The 20592-nt window shown below is 36.8% G+C and overlaps 2 protein-coding genes and 1 long non-coding RNA gene across 4 annotated transcripts in view; 2 read left to right on the top strand and 1 right to left on the bottom strand.

Moving 5' to 3' along the window:
• LOC128610659 (protein FAM50A-like) overlaps positions 1–20592 on the bottom strand; it is a 116078-nt gene that overhangs the window by 57501 nt on the left and 37985 nt on the right. The window lies entirely within an intron of this gene.
• On the top strand, positions 4748–8091 carry LOC128609525 (uncharacterized). The gene is made up of 3 exons (XR_008386242.1): positions 4748–4819; positions 4978–5088; positions 5857–8091. It is a non-coding gene; the product is annotated as an uncharacterized LOC128609525 (long non-coding RNA).
• LOC128609518 (heat shock factor protein 5-like) lies at positions 15074–20288 on the top strand. 2 transcript variants are annotated; one of them, XM_053628008.1, is made up of 6 exons: positions 15074–15226; positions 16358–16878; positions 17115–17390; positions 17625–17716; positions 17922–18065; positions 19474–20288. In XM_053628008.1, exons 2-6 carry the CDS (start codon positions 16383–16385, stop codon positions 19519–19521), a joined length of 1056 nt encoding a protein of 351 aa, XP_053483983.1. In that variant the 5' UTR covers positions 15074–15226; positions 16358–16382; the 3' UTR covers positions 19522–20288. The 2 variants fall into 2 exon arrangements, with proteins under 2 accessions (XP_053483983.1, XP_053483984.1); XM_053628009.1 differs by having other exon boundaries at positions 15126–15226; positions 16362–16878.

Here is a 20592-nt window from a genome sequence, read left to right as displayed (position 1 = left end):
ACTCGCGGCGTGCACACTTGGCCTCAGTCGTGTCTGAATGCTACCACGGGTTTTCGTGTTCTTTCCAGACATTTTAACGTACCACAAAGTTAAAATTGCAAACAAGGAAACAAAATAGAATAAGTCAAAACATATTGTATGACCGAAAAGCGCAAATTAATTACAATTTTAATCGAAATCATCAGGAGCCTCCAACTTTGCGTCCTACTCCATCGAATTCCGAATCCTTATCATCTGACTGAAATCTGTTGTTATTCCTGAGCCAGGGTAAGCACGAACTCTGATAACCTTATGAGAATTTTGGTGGGTGGGTCCCTTGGGTCTCATGAAGAGATTCAAGACCAAGTAACTGGTAAGAGAGAAAAAAAAGCAGTAGTTCACCCTAGAAGGAGCAGGATCCATTCTTCTCCTGACTTTACCAGTAACTAGTATTTTTGACTCATATGTATGGAGCATACACCTGAATAATAATGTACTAGTGTAATAATCTTAACTCTGAGGCACAAAAAGTGTCAGAACTCGACTATGCTGAGTAGGTGAAATAAAAACGAGTTGCTAACAGACTGAATAAACTTAACAAAATGTACTTAAATTTGACTTTTTTTTCCTATTCAGGTGAAGAAATTGAGATCAATTTCAGTTACTGGGATGGAGCTGGACACCGGAAAACAGTCAAGGTATCGACAATGACGGCCTTATAACAGCTAAATATTGTTCTTTTCTCCCATTAAAACTTAATTTGTTATTTATTGCATTTGTTACAGGCCTCAAGCCTGTATGAGTATGAGTAACCTGTGAACCTGTGAATTGTGTCCTGTTTTGTACAGTATAATCAGACACAGTAGGTGTCACACATTGATATTAGAACAAACAGATATTTTTTTGTATTTTTCTTCCTATATGCACAATATTCTGGATATGATGATACATACAGTCCCCTTTTGAAACTACTGGAACGGCAAAGGCAATTTTCCTGTTTTTACTATACACTGAAGACATTTGCGTTTGAGATCAAAAGATGAATATGACACGATAGATCAGAGTTTCAGCTTTCAGTCCCTGATATTTACATCTATATATGCTAAACAACATAGAAAAGGGCACCTTTGGCAGACCACCTAATTTTTAGGTGGTATATATATATATATATATATATATATATATATATATATATATATATATATATATATATAAACACATACACACATATACATATAAATATAAATTGTATACTGATAATTGTAGTCCTAAATCATTAATTTAAAAAAACTTTCACTGCACCATTCTCACTGTAAGCAACTTTCACTGTTACTCACTACTCACTTTTTTTTTCTTCCAGCACCACAGCTTCTATGACTTCATTGTGACAAAAGCTAGAGGCAAAAGTGGTAAGCATGCTTCTGATATTTTTAACACCCAAGTATGTCAGACTGTTTGAGTCATTCTGCCAATTTAAAACCAGTATTTCAATGCATATAAATTTGTCTTCAGGGCTTATGTGTATGTATGGAGTTTGTGAACCCTTTAGAATTCAAAGTTTGTGAACCCTTTAGAATTTTCTATATATCTGCATAAATATGACCTAAAACAACAGATTTTCACACATTTTGGTCTCATCTGTCCACTAATCATAGGGTTGAAAACACTTTTTGTGCAGATAGGGTTGTCCACTAATCATAGGGTTGGCGGTTCGATTCTCGGCCCACATGACTCCACATGCCGAGGTGTCCTTGGGCAAGACACTGAACCGCAAGTTGCTCCCGATGGCAAGTTAGCGCTTGCGTGTGAGTGTGTGTGGGTGAATGAGACACAGTGTAAAGCGCTTTGGAACCGCTAAGGTTTAAAAAAGTGCTACATAAGTGCAGACGACTTACCATTTCTCCAATATCCTTCTGGCTTGTCCATGTGATCTTTAGCAAACTGCAGACAGGCAGCAGTGTTCTTTTTGGAGAGCAGTGGCTTTGTCCTTGCAACCCTGCCATTCACACCATTGTTGTTCAGTGTTCTCCTGATGGTGAACTCATGAACATTAACATTAACCAATGTGAGAGAGGCCTTTAGTTGCTTACAAGTTACCCTGGGTTCCTTTGTGACCTCACAGACTATTACACCTAGGGCTGCATGATTATGGCCAAAATGATTATCATGATTATTTTGATCAATATTTAGATCACGATTATTCATTAATTTTAGGGCCAACATATTTTGATTGCACTTTCACATTTAAATAAACAGACCGCTGCTTTCACCTCCATGTCGTGCTACATTCCTGCTAATGTACAAATCTTTGCAGCAAATTAGACTAATCCTTAAAGTGCATCATCTTGTAGAAGCAAGATATAAATAAAATTGTATCCAACATATAGGATAAGTAAAAATAAAAAGGCCATCAACCAAATGAAAATATGCATCAAATATCACAATATGCAACCAAATGAAAACAATTCAGGCGAATGCAGAAAAGTCAATAAGCGTGTTTACAGGAGGAGAGTCGCAGCCAAATGACCCAATAGAGAGTTGCAGGGACGACGTCATTCTGTACCGGAACCGGGAAGTTATCATCACACCGGTTCCCACGACAAAAACCCAATAGGATTTTCACATAGGCTTTTGGATTATTGCAAAAGATAAGCTCTGATCAACAAAAGTTTACAACACTAACACGTTTTGTCCATCAAGATCATTTTCAAGTTTGAAGCCTAAATACAATCTTCAAAAATAAAAAGCTAACCATATACTATAAACTAACTAAACCACGGTCGACAAGCTTTCAACAAACTTTTCCAAACTTGATTTGAAACATTTTCCATAATACGGATTTACTCTGTGGATGAATCTTCATCCATTTTTTTTGGGAATTGTGCACAGCGGACCTGAGCCAGTTTATCTGCAAAGTTTTTTCCTGTTCGACGTGATGACATTTAATGTCCCTGACAACGTCTGTAGTTCCATTTAGCAACATGTTAGAAACTGTCCTTTTCAATACACGTAAAAGCTTTAAAAACTCACGAGTGGGGTATTACTGGTGTATTTTGTGTCGTAGAACAAAACGTGAAAATATTTATTTCTTTAAAGACTTTATTTCAGGAAATCCCATTAAAAAAAAAACCCATTGACTTCAGGACAATGGAACCGAAAGGGTTAAAATGCTAACTCGTTTCCAGGTTTTGGCGTACAAAATGACATCATCCCTGTGCCACTCTATGGTGATTGGCTGTAAGTTTAGGAAACGCTTGATTTGATGTGCAGCAGAGTTTTCTATGAGCGGAGGACGAAATTAAACATCAGTATCGCAGTCGATCATGTTCATGTAATCGTGGGCAGTCAAAATCATAATCAAGATCAATATTCAATTAATTGTGTAGCCCTACGTACACCTATTGCTCTTGGCGTGATCTTTGTAGATCGGTGGAGTCCAAACTCGTTAGAGATGGTTTTGCAACCTTTTCCAGCCCGATGATCAACGACTAATCCCATGATACACTTCCCAAAACGTGTTGTAACTACCAGACTTTGATAGATCGCTGTTCCTTAAATAAAACAGGGTGCTCACTTACACCTCATTGTCATCCCAGTGATTGAAAACACTTGACTCTAATTTCATATTCAAATGAACTGCTTATCCTAGAGTTTCACATACTTTTGCCATTCACAGATATATAATATTGGATCATTTCCCTCAATAAATAAATGACCAAGTATGATATTTTTCTCATTTGTTTAATTGGGTTCTCTTTATTATTTATCTTTACTTTTAAGGCTTACATGTAAATCTGATGTTTTCGGACATATGTATGCAGATGATATTTTTAAGGGTTCACAAACTTTCAAGCATCAGTGTGTGTGTGTGTGTGTGTGTGTGTGTGTGTATAGATATACAGTATCTGACAAAAGTGAGTACACCCCTCACATTTTTGTAAATATTTGATTATATCTTTTCATGTGACAACACTGAGGAAATGACACTTTGCTACAATGTAAAGTAGTGAGTGTACAGCTTGTGTAACAGTGTAAATTTGCTGTCCCCTCAAAATTACTCAACAAAAAACATTGACCGAGTTACACATCTGTGGGTGGAATGCCTTGTTTATAAGAGAGGTCAGATGACCATAGCCAATTTAATTTGAGCTGCCAGGAAGGATATAGTAACTCAAATAATCACTCTTTACAACCACATTGGGTTTCACTCCTGTCAGCCAAGAACAGGAATCCGAGGCTATCATGGGCACAGGCTCACCCAAACTTGACCATCACCTGGTCTTTTTCTAGTATTCAACTGTCCAGTTTCAGTGATTCTGTGCACATGATAGCCTCAGTTTCTTGTTCTTGGCTGACAGTTAGCTGATGTGTTCTTCTGCAGTTGTAGCCAATCCAACTCAATATTTGATGTGTTTTGTGTTCTGAGATGCTTTTCTGCTCACCAAGATTGTAGAGTGCTTATTTGAGTTACTATAGACTTCCTGTCAGCTCAGACCAGTCTGGTCATTCTCCTCTGATCTCACTCAATAAGCTGATCCATTCACAGGATGTTTTTTGCTTTTCACACCATTCTGTTTAAACTCTTGAGACTGCCGTTTGTGAAAATCCCAGGAGATAAGCACTTTCTGAAATACTCAAACCAGCCCTTCTGGTACCAACATCCCTGCCACAATTAAAGTCACAGAGATCACATTTTTCCCTGTACTGATGTTTGATGTGAACTGAAGCACTTGACCTGTATCAATTTTAATTTGTGTGTCTTAATCCAGGACCACTTTTCAGTTTTTATGTTCATGACGATATCCGATTGGTAAATGATGCTACAGTTGAGAAAGATGAGGTAAAGGCATAGTGTGACCTAAACATTAAGTCCAATAACCATTCATCATAATGAACAGTTCACATAAATCTGTTTGACATGGAATCTTGTCCACAGATGTTAATTTGTGTGTGTGTGTGTGTGTGTGTGTGTGTGTGTGTGTGTGTGTGTGTTTAAAGTCTCATGCAGGAAAAGTGGTTCTGAGGAGCTGGTATGAAAAAAACAAACACATATTTCCTGCCAGCCGCTGGGAGCATTATGATCCTGAAAAAAAATGGGACAAATACACGGTAAATATAAGTTTTGTGCTTTTTGCAGATTAAAATGCATTCACTTGCACTTTTTTATGGCAGATTCAAAGATCCATAACATCCATAACATTTTTATGACTTTGGTTCTTTATTGACTAATAGCAATATAAATACACACCTTGTACACCAGCGGTCAGGAGCCTTTTCAGCTGGCAGAGCCATAAAAACCCCAAAAAGTTATATCTTTTTCTTTAAAGACCCAGAGAAAGGTTAACACATTTTCTGACGTTTTTATGTCTACTTGTTATTAGTTATTGGCTTTACTATGATTGCATAATTATCAAAAGTGGTAATGTAATAAAGGCCATTACACATTTTGCCTGTAGGTGGCACTTGGACTTCATTTAACTAACTTTAATAGTTTCGTCAAATGGTAAATGAATAAAACATGCCCTATGTAAGTAAGAGTAAATTGAACACTGCTTACCGTTAATGTGACTTCCGAATATGCAAAATCGTCTGTCAATTCGGACTGGAAAATTGAATTGACACACTGGCTTTCGTGCCCCCACCCCCCCACTGTTGAGCCATTGGCAGTAATTTAAAGTCATATATGGTTCACGAACCATAGGTTCCCGACCCCTGTTGTACAGTTATAACTGGTCACTAATGTGTATTCAATGTATAATTTAATGTAATTGTTATACATTGTATGTTATTTACATAAATTAAAAGTTCTGCATGTTAGTGATATGTTTCATTTAACTATAGTCACTATATTAAGACATTTTCTTCCTCCCTTTTTAGATCCGATGAGGTGGCGCTTTGCATCCATGTTATGTTCAGATTTTAGGAATATATTGCTTTTTTTCCCCCAGAAGACCTTCTGCACTAATGCAATGTTATAAATAATTAAAAGATGTTTGCATTTTTTTTTTTTTTTTTTTTTTTTTTTTTGGTATTGAGAGAATTTTTTCTGTTTAGATTTTTCAAGTTAAAGTCTTCTAGGAAATACACACATTCTGATAATTCCACATTCTGTGAATTCTGTTTTCTTTCACACTGTTTAAATGTAATATTGCTTTTTTTTAATATGCCAGGCAGTTTATTATACAGTGGTTCCTGAAAGTTTGTGAACAGTTTAGAATTTTCAATATGTCTGCATAAATATCACCTAAAACATTAAAAGTAGAAAAAAAAAATAAAAGTAGATAAAGAGAACCCAGTTAAACAAATTCTACTTGTTCATTTATTTATTGAGGAAATGATCCAATATTAAATATCTTTCAGTGGAAAAAGTATGTGAATCTTTGCTTTCAGTATCTGGTGTGATCCCCTTGTGCATCATTAACTGCAACTGAATGTTTCCGGTAACTGTTGATCAGTCCTGCGCATCGGCTTGGAGGAATTTTTAGGTCATTCCTCAGTACAGAACAGCTTCAACTCTGGGATGTTGGTGGATTTTTTCATGGAAAACAATCTTTCCAGCCTAACAAAAAACTTCAGAAACAGAGGGTTTGTAGATGTCAAAAAGTAATTAAACTTCATTGAAACAGTAAAGTGAGACAGTCTGCAGAAAGTCTGAATTATACACACACACACAAGCCTTTATATACTTTTCTCAAACAGTAAATTTATCTGTAGGCGGGGTATTAATCTTTTCTTTCTAAAAACAAACCAATCTCCATCGCCTTAATAATGTATAAATGATATCTTATATCTGTGGCGCATGCGTTCATCAGAACAGGGTTTTTACCTTTATAAATTGACCCTTATACATGAATGACTTTCTGGCTTTAGTCCCAGCCTGGTACACTTCATCCTGGAAGTCTGATCTGTTATTTTGACACTGGTTTGCAAGCTTAAAGGGCTTTGTTTGGAAACACAGTTTTGGTGAATGTCTAATTGCTAATTTATTGCCATAGAGTGAAGCTGTTGTAGACAAAACACCTGCTGTGCAGTAAAACATAGACGTCTTCTAGCTCAGAACACACTTAGAATATAACTTGATTAAAAAGTGTTCTATGGTTTTAGATTATGCTTCTAAATATTGATTATACATATAGATAATGTTTAAGTAATAATTCTAAATGTTGGTTATGTAAGGGTCCACTCACCGGTCCAACGATGGTATCCAGTGACGATGGTATCCAGTGACGGTATCCTGTGTGTTCCTGTCTTTTTGAAGCGATGCGAATACATTTAGATTATTAAATTTGTCGTTCCAATTCTGTTTGACTCTGTCTTAAATTGAATCTGACTCCAACTGTAAAAACCTCAGTGTTGTATTTGTTTCCTAATTATTTGTAGAACGCAGATCTGTAAATACTTTTGATTTTTTACATTTGATTAATTCTAGTTTATTCTATAGTTTAAATTGTGCTTGTTCATTCGGATTCCATGTCGCTCAGAGTCTCGTACCGGTCGTGTACGCGGATCTCACGGTCACGAACTCACCAGTCCTGGTCATTAGCAAGAGGTAATTGAGTAATACTATTTAGATGGCCACCCATACTTGCCCTTTTCTGAAAAATTCCTTGCTTAGTCCCCTTAGATAGGAACACTAAATTATAGTAACGTTATTTCTAGTCAGAGGTCATGACCACTAAATTTACAGAGATAGACAAATAATATCTGAGTTAAAATTAGCTTAATATAATCATATTAATCATTTACAATATTAATTATATTACAATAATCAGAGGTTTAGACTTGATCCTATATAGACTTGGTTGATCAACTTTGTTGTCCTAACTGGAAATTACCTATCGAGCCTGTACACACTAAGTACACTTAACGCCAAGTTGTTAGCCTGGACTCTAAAATCTCAGTTGGCGTGCCCCAATGCTCCACCTAAACCTGGATTTTAGCCTGTACTAACCTGGTCGCAGATTTGCGGTAACAAGGACTTAACGTAATCTACTAGAGACAATAATTTCAGAATAAGTCAGAATTTAACCAAGTCTAATCATTTATTTAACCAGGTACGAACACATCCAAATCCAATAATACTATTAATAAGAAGAGAAAAGAATTACATTCAGCATTACATTACAGTCAATTTCAAAACATAATAATACAACATGGTCAAATACCTGATAAAGAAAAACTACACACAGTGATCGTGTGGGAGATCTGGCCAAAGATTCAGATTCCCTGAATCTTTGGCCAGCTCTCCCCTAAATATCCAGATGCTCTGTGGGTCCACCAAATGGTGGTGTTTTTGATTATAATTTGATGTCTGTGGAAGGATGTACCTAATTTACATACAGGAGGTAGGGTATACCTTTAATGGCATGCAGTATTTTTCTCTAGATCTTGATAGTGATTTGAACTGTTGCTGATGGGATGAGACCATATTTTCCAGACGCACTGAGACCTTTTGTATGATAGAAAATATGTATAGTCAACATCTTATTCACATTAAAACATGTTAATGCATATAAACCTTAGGTGTGTTTAAGGTGGTCTCGACATAGAGAGAGAGAGAAGGGTGTGAGGAGAGAGGAAGAAGGAAACAATCACTGTATAGCGTTTGAAGAGCAGCAGTGTGTATGGACACATAGGAGGAATGTGAATAATTTTTGTTAGGGCATACTTGAATTAAAAGTGACTTTCTACACATCAATTGTCACTTTTTTCACCTTATCATACTTTATCACCAAGTTTTACATTTTAATGTAAACAATCATATTTCGTATTATTTTAGGTCAGAAACATTTCATAGTACTATATTATGTCTAACTATGTGAAAAATACGTAACTGTTCGTAAAAAAGTTCGTATAATGTAATGCTGAATGTAATTCTTTTTTCTTCTTATTAATAGTATTATTGAATTTGCATGTGTTCGTACCTGGATCCGCGTACACCAACGGTACGAGACTCTGAGCGACATGGAATCCGAATGAATGAGCACAATTTAAACTATAGAATAAACTAGAATTAATCAAATGTAAAAAATCAAAAGTATTTACAGATCTGCGTTCTACAAATAATTAGGAAACAAATACAACACTGAGGTTTTTACAATTGGAGTCAGATTCAATTTAAGACAGAGTCAAACAGAATTGGAACGACAAATTTAATAATCTAAATGTATTCGCATCGCTTAAGAAAAGACAGGAACACACTGGATACCGTCACTGGATACCGTCGTCACTGGATACCATCGTTGGACCGGTGAGTGGACCCTTACATAACCAACATTTAGAATTATTACTTAAACATAACCTATACTGTATGTATAATCAATATTTAGAAGAATAATCTAAATAAAAAATTCTGTTTGACTCAGAGTTGAATCAAGGAATGCAAGCTGTCCAGTCCCTGAGACAGTGACGCAACCCCAAACCATAACATTTCCACCACCATGCTTCACAGTTGGTATGAGGTGCTTCTCCTGAAAAGCTGTCTTTGATCTTTTTAAATCCCTTGCCAGACTCAGACACAACCTTTTTTCTGAAGGCCTTACAGAACTCTTTAGCTCTTGGTATGATGACACCACACACCTCAATAACAAAGGGAACACCAGACACTAGATATGAGAGAGGTATAAATAAGACCGATTCCACCTGCACTCCATAAGCAGGTTCTAATCACTGGAACCCAATCTTCAACACCTCATTCCAATTTTATGGATTTAAATGTGTGTAAAATGTAGGGGTGTACTTACTTTTCCCATGTGATTGATCCTTTTTTTTTTTTTTAAATTTAAAATGTAAATTTTATGTCATTTGATAGTGTATCACCTTTATTAATATTCACTGTTTCAAAGAGGATCAAATGTTCGATTGCCCAGATATGTCCAAAAAAACAATTTCCATTGGGGTGTACATTTTTTTTACATAACTAAATTAGCTCAATAATAATAATAATAATAATAATAATAATAATAATAACTACAGCTAAAAAATAATCACAATAAGCTTGCAGAGCTGCTGTCTCTCCATCTTGATGGATGATCCCTAGGGGTCTAACGACTGAGCACTGAGAGGACCGTTTACTCACATGTGACTTGCAGGACACATTTTGATCCTCTTTGAAATGTTGCTTTGTGAAAACGAACCAAGACAAGGAGAAAAAGCAACATTGTAATAATTTACGTCCCCGTTTCGGAACAAAACCCAGATCTCTAGGTCTGAAAACGCCCCTAAACACCTTTCCTGCATACAGGAAGAGGAAATGCGTTATGACTGTCTTCCTGAAACCATGTTCATTTTTTTTTTCTTCCTCTTCCCCCTTTGTTGCAAAATTCTGAGGGGTTTCCTATTTATTGTAATTGAGTTTGGTATGTGACATTATCATGCTAGGAATGTCTCACAAAAATATGAGGCGCTGCTAATTATCATCCACAGTAGACTTTTGTCGTGCTTTGAGGGTTTTTTCTGTTTTATTACTTGATGCACGTTCATGTTCGCCTCTAGGTAATCCACAAAATCATACCCGCCAACTTTTTTGCATGATCAGGAAATTGAAATGAGTTAAATGTATGCAAAAATGTGTTTTCTTTTTTTATATGAAGGGATAAAAAAAGACAAGACGTATCCTATACTTCCATATACAGTAAGTTAAAACTAATATAATGAAAACGTGTGCAACAACAAGCTCCATATTAGTTCTCCATCTGGCCACACTAAAAAATTTGACATGTGGCATGATGAGAATTTATTAGTCAGACCCTGGAGACTGATCTGATGTGTGTAGTTGTTAAATTCATCCTGGTAACGCTACTGCAAATGAAACAAATGGAGACGGACTACATCACGTTCCGTCTGCTTACTCCTCAAGTGCAGCTGATGAATTGAATCCTCCCACCAGTTATTTTCTTCAATATTAATATTGTCTGACATGTTTTTTTTGTCTGTTTGTTTGTTTGTCTCCCCCCAGACATCGAAAGTAAAAATGGGAGATTAGACGCAGTCTTCAAGACGAACAACAAAGAAGAACGACGCTGTGTTGGATACACAGCCTGACTATGTAAATACGTAGTAAATTATTTAAATGTGTTTTCTTGCTCTCTTTTGTTTTGTTTTGTTTTTCCCCCTGTGTCTGTTTTTAACCGTCGTTTACCGAAGAGTGAAACATTCGCACCGCTTTGTCTTAAAGGAATGCATGTTTTAGTCACACACAGATCTTTTAAGACACGTTACAGATACATGAACCTCAGAAGAAGAGATCTCTTCAACAGGTGTGATGTTGGCCCTATTCTTGAAGATGTATAACAGTTGTATTGATTCCTGGAGGTTATTTTATTTCAACTGTATGAATACATGTGTAAAATATATATATATATATATATATATATATATATATATATATATATATATATATATATATATATATATATAAGATTCTGTAGAGTAGAATCCTAACATTGCGAAGACTGGACCCCAGTCACCTCTTCAGACGTCTAAACTCCCTGAAAGGTTACTCAGTAATTTTGGTGAACGTTTTGAACTTCTCTTGAGTGGTGTAGCTTGCTGTGATTTGCTGTTCTGTACAACACACACAAAAAAGTAAAAACAAACAAACAGTGAAATGTTTGAAATTTGTATGTAGTATGGCTGTCTGAGGTGTTCATTATTCCGTGGTTATGGAGACACGTTTAAGTCAGATCTATTGTAAATCCTATAGTCCGAACAATTCTGGATCCTTTTGAATATTGTTCATTCTAGTGTGTGTGAGTGTGTGTGTGTGTGTGTGTGTGTGGGTGTGTGTGTGTGTGTGTGTTCATTCATCTGTGAAGCCATCGATAGACGAGGACACGGCTAATCCGCCATTACTCCCAATCTATTAATTTGATATTAATGCCCAGTGTTTTTGTATGTGCATTGGCACCAGGACACGCTTCCGCTGTGTTTTGGTTCTGAATGAGAGGATGTATAAATCTAGTGTTTATAAGAGTATCTTAAAACTATGTGAGGCATGAGGATGTTTAACATTCCATATTTCTCCTACTGTATTTGAGCGTCTTTGGGGATTTTTAATATTTTTTTCTCCAACCCCCCGGTGTTTTTGTTTACTGAAGTAAGATGCAAAGGTAACTATATTTAGAGTTCCATGTTCATCCCCTGTAGCTCTTCGCTCTGTAGGTACTCCTCTAAAGAGATAAGCTTGCCGTGATGGTTGTCACTGCAAGTCAGATTTACTAGCTTTACTAGACCTTTGGTGAAAAACGTTGCATGCAGTTACGGCTCTTTCTTTAGAGAGTTACAGCTCTTGATTGTACGTTTTGTGTTTTTTCATTGTTTCTTTCTGTAATAATAATGATGATAATGTATCCGTGTAGTCCTGTACATGCAATACAAAGCACTTGGGTGAATTCTAGCTTCTAACGGATGACCTAAACCCCAACTTCCAGCACATTTTAATACGTTCAGTGCTCCGAGACATCTCGTACATCTTGCCAGTTAATGATCAGCTTTAGTACGTGTGATCCTGTAGAGATTTTTTCCAATCACACCGGAAGCCACAATCTTTTACAAAAAAAAAACCATACACATTTATTTCAAAGCATTCCAGTAATTTATCTTGATGCCAGCTCTTGGAGCTCTCTGGAGGTAAAGAAGGACCTATTATTGGCAGCTTGGCCGCGTTCACGTGCCCAAATGTCCACTTGTAATTCTTGATTCTCTCTTTGACCAGGCATCCAGTGATTTTGTGTTTATGTCCTGTGGTGATTTTTTTTTTTTTCTCTTCACTGTTTTGAAATGTAAAAAAAAAAGAAAAGTGGATGCTGTTGACTTCTTCGAACAAATAAATACATCAAATACATTCTGTCCTGATGTCCAACGTTTGTTCCTGTGTCAGTGTCTCTGTTAACAGGTTAACAGGCACTAAATGTAGACATACCTTTATTTCTGTGTATCCTTCAACGTTATGCCACTTTCTCTTTAAGGATGGTCTGAAGAATATAACGGACACGAGACCGCTGGGGCAGGAATCACGCTGCCACGTGATCGAGAGGACGGTTGATGTGGCCTCATGGTCTTGTTTTATAGCAAATAAAAGTGCAGTTTGTGTAGCATGTACAGAACAACTTTTTTTAAGATGTATTGCAAAGAATGGGAGAGGGAAAGTGGGATTATGGAGTCGATGGTGTGTGCACCATGGTGCTGTCTGAAACTGCTCAAAACAAGCTGCTAGACTGCATGCTGGATGAATTGTTGGCTCTCAGGTTCCTACTATGAGGTTACTTTAAAAATTCACTAGATAGTAGCCTATAGTAATGATAACAAGTAAGATAACAAACTTCAAAAATCTGTTATACAGTGTCCTCCACTAATATTGATACCCTTGGTATTCCTATTGACATTTTAAATTTTTTAGTACACCTGGGTGACTATGAACAGGAAATTGTTCATCCATGACTTCCTGTTTCACAGGGGTATAAATATGAGGTGTAACACAGGCCAAATTCTCTTAGTCATTCATAACTGGGTGAGACCAAGGGATATAGCTGTGATGTGCGGCAAAAAGTTGTTGATCTTCACAAAATGAGAAGTGGCTATAAGAAAATAGCACAAGCATTGAAAATACCCATTTCCACCATCAGGGCAATAATTAAGAAGTTCCAGTCAACTGGAAATGTTATGAATCGACCTGGAAGAGGATGTGTGTCTATATCGTCTCAACGCACTGTGAAGAGGATGGTTCGAGTGGATAAAACATCTCCAAGGATCACAGCTGGAGAATTGCAGAAGATAGTTGTGTCTTGGGGTCAGAAAGTCTCCAAAACTACAATCCAAAGTCACCTACATCACCACAAGTTGTTTGGAAGGGTTTCAAGTAGAGCTGCAACAACTAATCGATAAAATCGATAATGATCGATTATGAAAATCGTTGTCAATGAATCTCAGTATCAATTAGTCGGTACATCATTACGTTACATCTGTTCAGAAAACGCTTCGGAGAGTAAATACTAGGCTTGTGTCCCAAATCACGTACTCAATGGCATTTGAAGGGAATGATGTACAGTCATGAAACCAACTGTAAAGTGTTCATCTAGGTGTCAGGCATGAAGCACACCTTTTACATTTTTGATATTTATTTATTTTTTATTTTATTTATAATTGTTGGAAGGGCTGGAATGTTTAAGTTAAGTTCACTTAAGTTATCGAGTAAACATTACTTAATTTTTTTAAGGCAACCGCTTTCCTCAAATTTTTAAGTACAATCAACTTATCCGGGTTTTACAGTGTGGTTCAGACAGCCTTCTCCGTAGTTCACTCACATAAATGTGATATTAGGACCAACATATGAACACCATGTACATACCATAGTATGTGTCACAGGATGTGCTTTGCTACATGTTTTACCCATATTTTTTTTCTTTAGGACTTACAGTTTTCTCTTCCCTTCTTTTTAAAAAAATAAATTTATTTTTATTATTATTATTATTATATATTTTTTATCTCAGTAAAATTTACTTGTGTGTTAAATTTGCCAAATGTATCATGTACCGCTGATATGGTGGAATAAGTCAATGGGGCATGCCACTTGATAATAACCCACCGCAAAAAAACACCTCTTAAAAAGCACTCTCTTTACTTATTTAATGCTCGAACCGGACTCTTTCCATTAGCAAATAATTTTACCCTAATTATCTCTCTCTCTCTCTCTCTCTCTCTCTCCCTCTCTCTCTCTCTCTCTCTCTCGCTATATATATATATATATATATATATATATATATATATATAATATACACCTGTCGGTATATATCTTAGTTTTGAAGCTGGGATCTAAGAAACACCAATATCTCTGCCGTTGCAGAGGTAAAGTTCCTGGAACTTCTTATAAGAAATCGCTCCATGTAATACTTCTCTCTCAATATAATGCACACATTTCTTACATCATTGACTTCCTTCCACACAGACAGCAATACACTATGACAGCAATACACAATCACAGTAATACACTATGACAGCAATACACAATCACAGTAATACACTATGACAGCAATACACAATCACAGTAATACACTATGACAGCAATACACAATAACTTCATAAAATTCTAATTCTAAATTCTAAATTCTAAATTCTTGATGATTCCTACCAGTCAGTGGTAAGGGCACAGTTGTCCAGAAAAGCTGAAAGACTCACGCAGCCCAGCCAGGAGCCGCCAGATTGTTGTAGAAATTAGACAACACTCGCAGACCTCTGAAGTCCTCTGAAGGTAAAAAGGTTTATTACAGAAAGATGGTTAATACAGGATAGAATAAAGCAGGATAGAATAATGAGAGCGCTCTGAAGCGCTTGTGCTGAACCACAAGCGGTATAGAAAATGGATGGATATACATTTTAGATTTCTCAATCAATCATGACAGTCTGTTATGAACTTGGGAATTTCTGTAATATCCACTGAAAAGTTAAAAGTGTACAGCACAGCATTGTTTTGTCATAGGTTGATATAATCACACCTGAGTGATGAGCCTACATACATAAACATCAAAAGACAAACAGACTGCAATTCAATCAAAATGTTTGGGTTTACTATATTGTAGTGTTCCAACCTGGAACCTGGAACTGACTTTTATATTAAAGTGGGGGATCAATACACACTAAAATAATACGTAATACAATAAAAACACATTTCGTTAAAATTATTTATAAAACATTATATATTAATTATATATTAGCACATTTTGTCATAATTTTTGGCCTAAAGCTGTTTTTTCCTGCTAGAGAATAACAGAGACCCCGCGGGCGGTATGTTTGCCACTGCTGACCTAAACGTTCACCGTTTCTCCTACAAAACATGCAGAGTAGCGTCGTCACTATTTTCTGATACACGTTAATAAGCACCAGGACTTTACTTTGGGATCGGACGACGTCACAGGCACGTGTTACTCTGATTGGATAAATCCACGTGAGGTCATTGGATATTCATGAATTTGTCCGGCGCCTCCACCTGCCCAGTCTCCTGAATTTAAACGCTCGAGGCTGGTGCATGCGCATAACGGTTCCTGACCAGTTTTAACAGCTCTGAGAAGCGATAAGGGATCAGAGAACTCCCAAAAGGATCCACATAGCTGGTGTATGTGTTCATATATAAGAAATATTTCACACGTGACCATGGAGCTCTTAGAAATTACTTTGGGTCTGTTTTTGTTTGAATATTTAGGCTATGGCCAGGTTGCTTGACAACTCTAATGGTCAATTTTGATTACATTAATGCTATAGCTTGTTATTGTTAGTGATTTTCAGCTGTTACTGAAGATGAATGTGTTATGTGTTACCTAGCCACCTACTATCTAGTTAGTGCTAGAGAGTAATTGTTACATTCAGTCTCCTTTTTTTCACCCAGCTAGCTACAAATCTTTTTAGCTGGCATGGAAATCGATGAAGCAACTTTTGTCACCTTGATCAACCCCAACCAGTTCCCTGCCAAGTTGTGGCGTTTGGTGAACGATCCGCAGATTCGCTCAATCTGGTGGGACACCAGCGGGGAAGGAATACTTGTCCATCAGCAAGCCTTCGAAGCTGAAGTGCTATTGTCCCAACCCAGGCATTTGTCTGAGTACTTCAGAACGACGGATTTCGTCAGTTTCATTCGCCAGCTGAACCTCTACGGTTTCAGAAAAGAACGCATAGACCGTGACGTCTCAGACAAGCAACCCAACGTCTCATCCATTAAGGCCCAGCTGCACCACTTTCACAACCCGTTCTTCAAACGGGATAAGCCCGAGCTTCTAGTCAAACTAAAGCGACTCACGCCTCTCAACAAGGCCAAGCTCGCCGGGAGAGAGGTGACCAGCAGGAAATCAAAACATTTCCATCATGTGATGCTGAATTCGCCACAGGAAACCTCTGGCTTAATGAAAACAGGTTGGTAGTGTTTCAACAAGCAGATCAAAAGAATAGACAGAATATATTCATTCATTCATTTCAGTAACAACTTTATCTAACTTTATATAGGAATGTGTAGAAAAAAGAGAAAATAGACAAATATAAAGAGAAAGCGTACGTCATTTTGCTAGTACAGTGTCAGCTGGATAACTTTGTGGCCTCGATCATCATCTGTAGTTTTACTTTATTAATACTTGACTTGTCTATCTGTTCAGGTTCAGTCTTGCTTGGACATCAGGGAACCCCTTACCACCTTCCCTGTAATGGCCCTCAGCAGGAGAAGGACTGCGACAGAACGTCCAAATCCTCCCAAGCATTTGTAGTGGGCCATGGTGATCCTTCTCCAGTTACATTAAACACTAATGACGCTGTGCCGGTCCCTGTGTCTCACCACTTCCCAGTGGACTCGTCGAGTGCACATCCCTCCAGCGTCATGCACATGCAGCAGGGCGTCAAACCTCATCACTCACAGCACGGGTTTCACACACCAGGTGATGATGATTTAATACATTTTGTCCCCTTTATAATAGTTGTGAGCTCAGCCTTAATTAGTTTAAGCATTCGATTTGCACACTACTTTAGTAAATACTGTAGTATAGAGCATTATTCTGACGTGTAGTTTAATTGTATGCAATTTAGGATGAAGCCCAGTCCATTGTTTCACAATTTCAGTGTTGGCGTTTATTAATCTTCGTTTATTAACCTTCAATGTTTCCCACCCCCAGTGTATCAGCGCTGTAGCCCAGACGTCTTGGATTCAAAAGTGCCATGCTTTCAACAACCAGCTGCTTCCTACTCTCCTTGTGGCTATTACCCTGTGAGAACTGAGAAACCTTTTTAGTAGTTTATGTACTGTTCTGATCACTAAAAATGGCTAGTGTCGTTATTTTAGCCAGTGTAAGCATGTTAATGTTTGATGGTACATGTTGCAGTATGAAGGGAATGCTGGGAGGTCAAACAGTTAAAAGTAGAACCTTGATGTGTAAATAATATTAATATGAATGTTTCCACTCATTCCTCAGGGCCACTCAGTCAGATACGCTCATCCGATTGATCAGGATCCATACTGGAAAGCAGGTGATGTTCCAGAGTCCAGGACGAGTGACATGAAAGACAAAGAGAAAGTGGACCTGGACACTATATTCAAACTGGCGGATGAAATACAGGTCAGATTAGACGATTTCCCATCAAGAACAGCCCCGAGTGTGTATCTGTGCTTACAGTGTAGTCAGTGCTGCCGTAGTAGCATAAGGTCCAATAGTCTGAATCCAGGACCAAAAACTGTTTACACGGTTCAAGAACATACAGTGCCCTCCAGTAATAATGGCACCCTTGGTAAATATGAGCAAAGAAGGCTGTGAAAATTTGTCTTTATTGTTTAAACTTTTGATCTTTTGTTCAGCCTTCTTTGCTCATATTTACCAAGGGTGCCAATATTAATGGAGGGCACTGTATGTGGTTTAAATCTCACGTTCTCATATCAAACTCATCAGAAATCATAACAATCATAACATAACATTTAGCATTTCTACCACACACTGTTAAGTGGTGTTGTTTTTTAATACTCAACTGTAGTGATGCACCAAAATGCAAAAAAATAAATAAAATAAACCTGTTTATTTGCATAATTTATGCAATTTTGAATTGACTTTCAGGAAAACTGAATTTGGTACGGAAAAACTCTGACACCATAGTGTAACCATAAAATGTTTGCGGTGTAAATCAGTGTGTAGCCACCATTGTTAATCCATATTATTCATTATATTCATTCCTTATTTCTGTTCTTGCGCCTGTTTTTAAATAATCAGCACATGACTGAACAAAACTTTTTTTTGTCATGAATTTGCAATCAGAAGTTTATAGACTTGTTTGTGAGGTAATGGATTTGAGTTTATGGGTGCGTCTCAATCAGCTCCATAGTTCAGTAGTCAGGACACTAATCAGGGAGTGGACCATTTGAAGGGCTGTCTCAATTGAGAAATCCTACCAGTGTGCACTGGGACGTTCGCTCCCTAAAAATCCCACAATGCACCACGAAAACCAAGGAGCATAGATGTTCACTATTTTCCCTTACTGAAAATGACGCCATGTTTTCAGAAGCCTTTCTGATCGAAAAATATGGCGGACGAATGCTGTTGTTGTAGATCTCAAATGATTACTTACATTAGCGATTTTTAACTTTATTTGATGATGATTTATTTGTGATGTTTTACAACATTTTTTTAAATGATTTAAAAAAAAATCTACTAACTAGTCTACGATCCTACTTGAAGTACCATGACAGACAAATGAATATGACATATAATGTTAGAAAGATGTCCATCCTGCATGTTGTGGTTAAGTACCAGTGGTGATGTTTTACAACGCGAGTACGTAATCATGTTACTGGAAACTGAGTCATCAGTGTCCTAATGTGTAGTGAGTCAGGGTCTTTACCAGTGCCCGAGCTCATGTACACCATATACTGATTCACCACCTAGGGATCTAGGGAGCTGATTGAGACGCACCCTACTGTATGTTTTGTGTAATGTGAAACATTAATGTTGGTCTTTTCTATATATTTTATTTATTCAGGTTGAAGCTGCCGCAGGGACCAGTTACCTGATAAGACAGCTTGACTAGGGAGCACGTTTTATTTAGAGTGTAGTGTTAATTCTTTGCTCTCTTATAATGCACGATATCTTTTTACAGCTACAGTTTTGTGTGTTCTTTTATTTGCTCATGTCTAAAGCACTTTGTTTATTAAACAGTGTTTGACATGTAATTATAAATGATTAAAACACAGCTTTTAAAATAATTTCCTTTAAAAAGCATTTGTGCCTGTCTTTTATTTAAGATAAACAAAATGCTTGCTGTATTTATTATACTTATTAGATTTAAATATTATTTTTAGCTGTAGTTTGATTCAATAACAGTAATATTTTTATGGCATCTTAAATATTTTAAAAAATAGTCATATTTTAAAGCTGGTATGTAATGGAGAGACGTGAGCACACTGAAGCACTTGATTTATTAAAACTGATTTATTCAATGAAACCATTTCTCTCTTTCTATTTCTATTCACTCATGTGATGAGGTGCTGGAAATAAGCTATGAGCTATGCTGATACCACTGTCTAAGAATAAATCTAAAGAGACATAAACACAGTACATGATTTGATTATGCACAGGCATGCATCAGTTCTTTGTGGTGTGATGGTGGCGTAGAGCATCTATAAAAGTTAATTCAGTGCCACAGAGGTTTAAAGAACAGAGACTGATCAGACTTTACCAAGAACTAACAAGTTGATGATTTTAAGTTGATCACTATATACTTACATGTATCAACAAAACAGTTGCAGGTTGGTAAGAAATTAAACACAGAATGAAATGTCTTACATTATAGTCGTTCCCTCAGTAACCTCACGTTTTTCCTCTTTCTTTAAGTTAACAAAACAAAACAAAACAAATAAACACACATTGTCATACTAGTGAGAAACCAGAAAACTAAGAAAACCAGAAAAGTCCTCTGTCCTGGAGACTTTCCTAAAGCGGAAATCTTACCAACGCTTACAAAGCGCTGACGCTGTTACAGAAAATTAATCAACACCTTCTGACCAATCAGATTCAAGAACTGAACAGTGCTATGGTATAATAAGTGATCATACTAAATAATATATATAGTACTTAGTAATAATATTGACTATATACAACT

This window comes from Ictalurus furcatus, chromosome 7 (assembly GCF_023375685.1).
Source record: "Ictalurus furcatus strain D&B chromosome 7, Billie_1.0, whole genome shotgun sequence".
NCBI lineage: Eukaryota > Metazoa > Chordata > Actinopteri > Siluriformes > Ictaluridae > Ictalurus > Ictalurus furcatus.
This window is presented reverse-complemented; position numbering and strand designations above follow the sequence as displayed.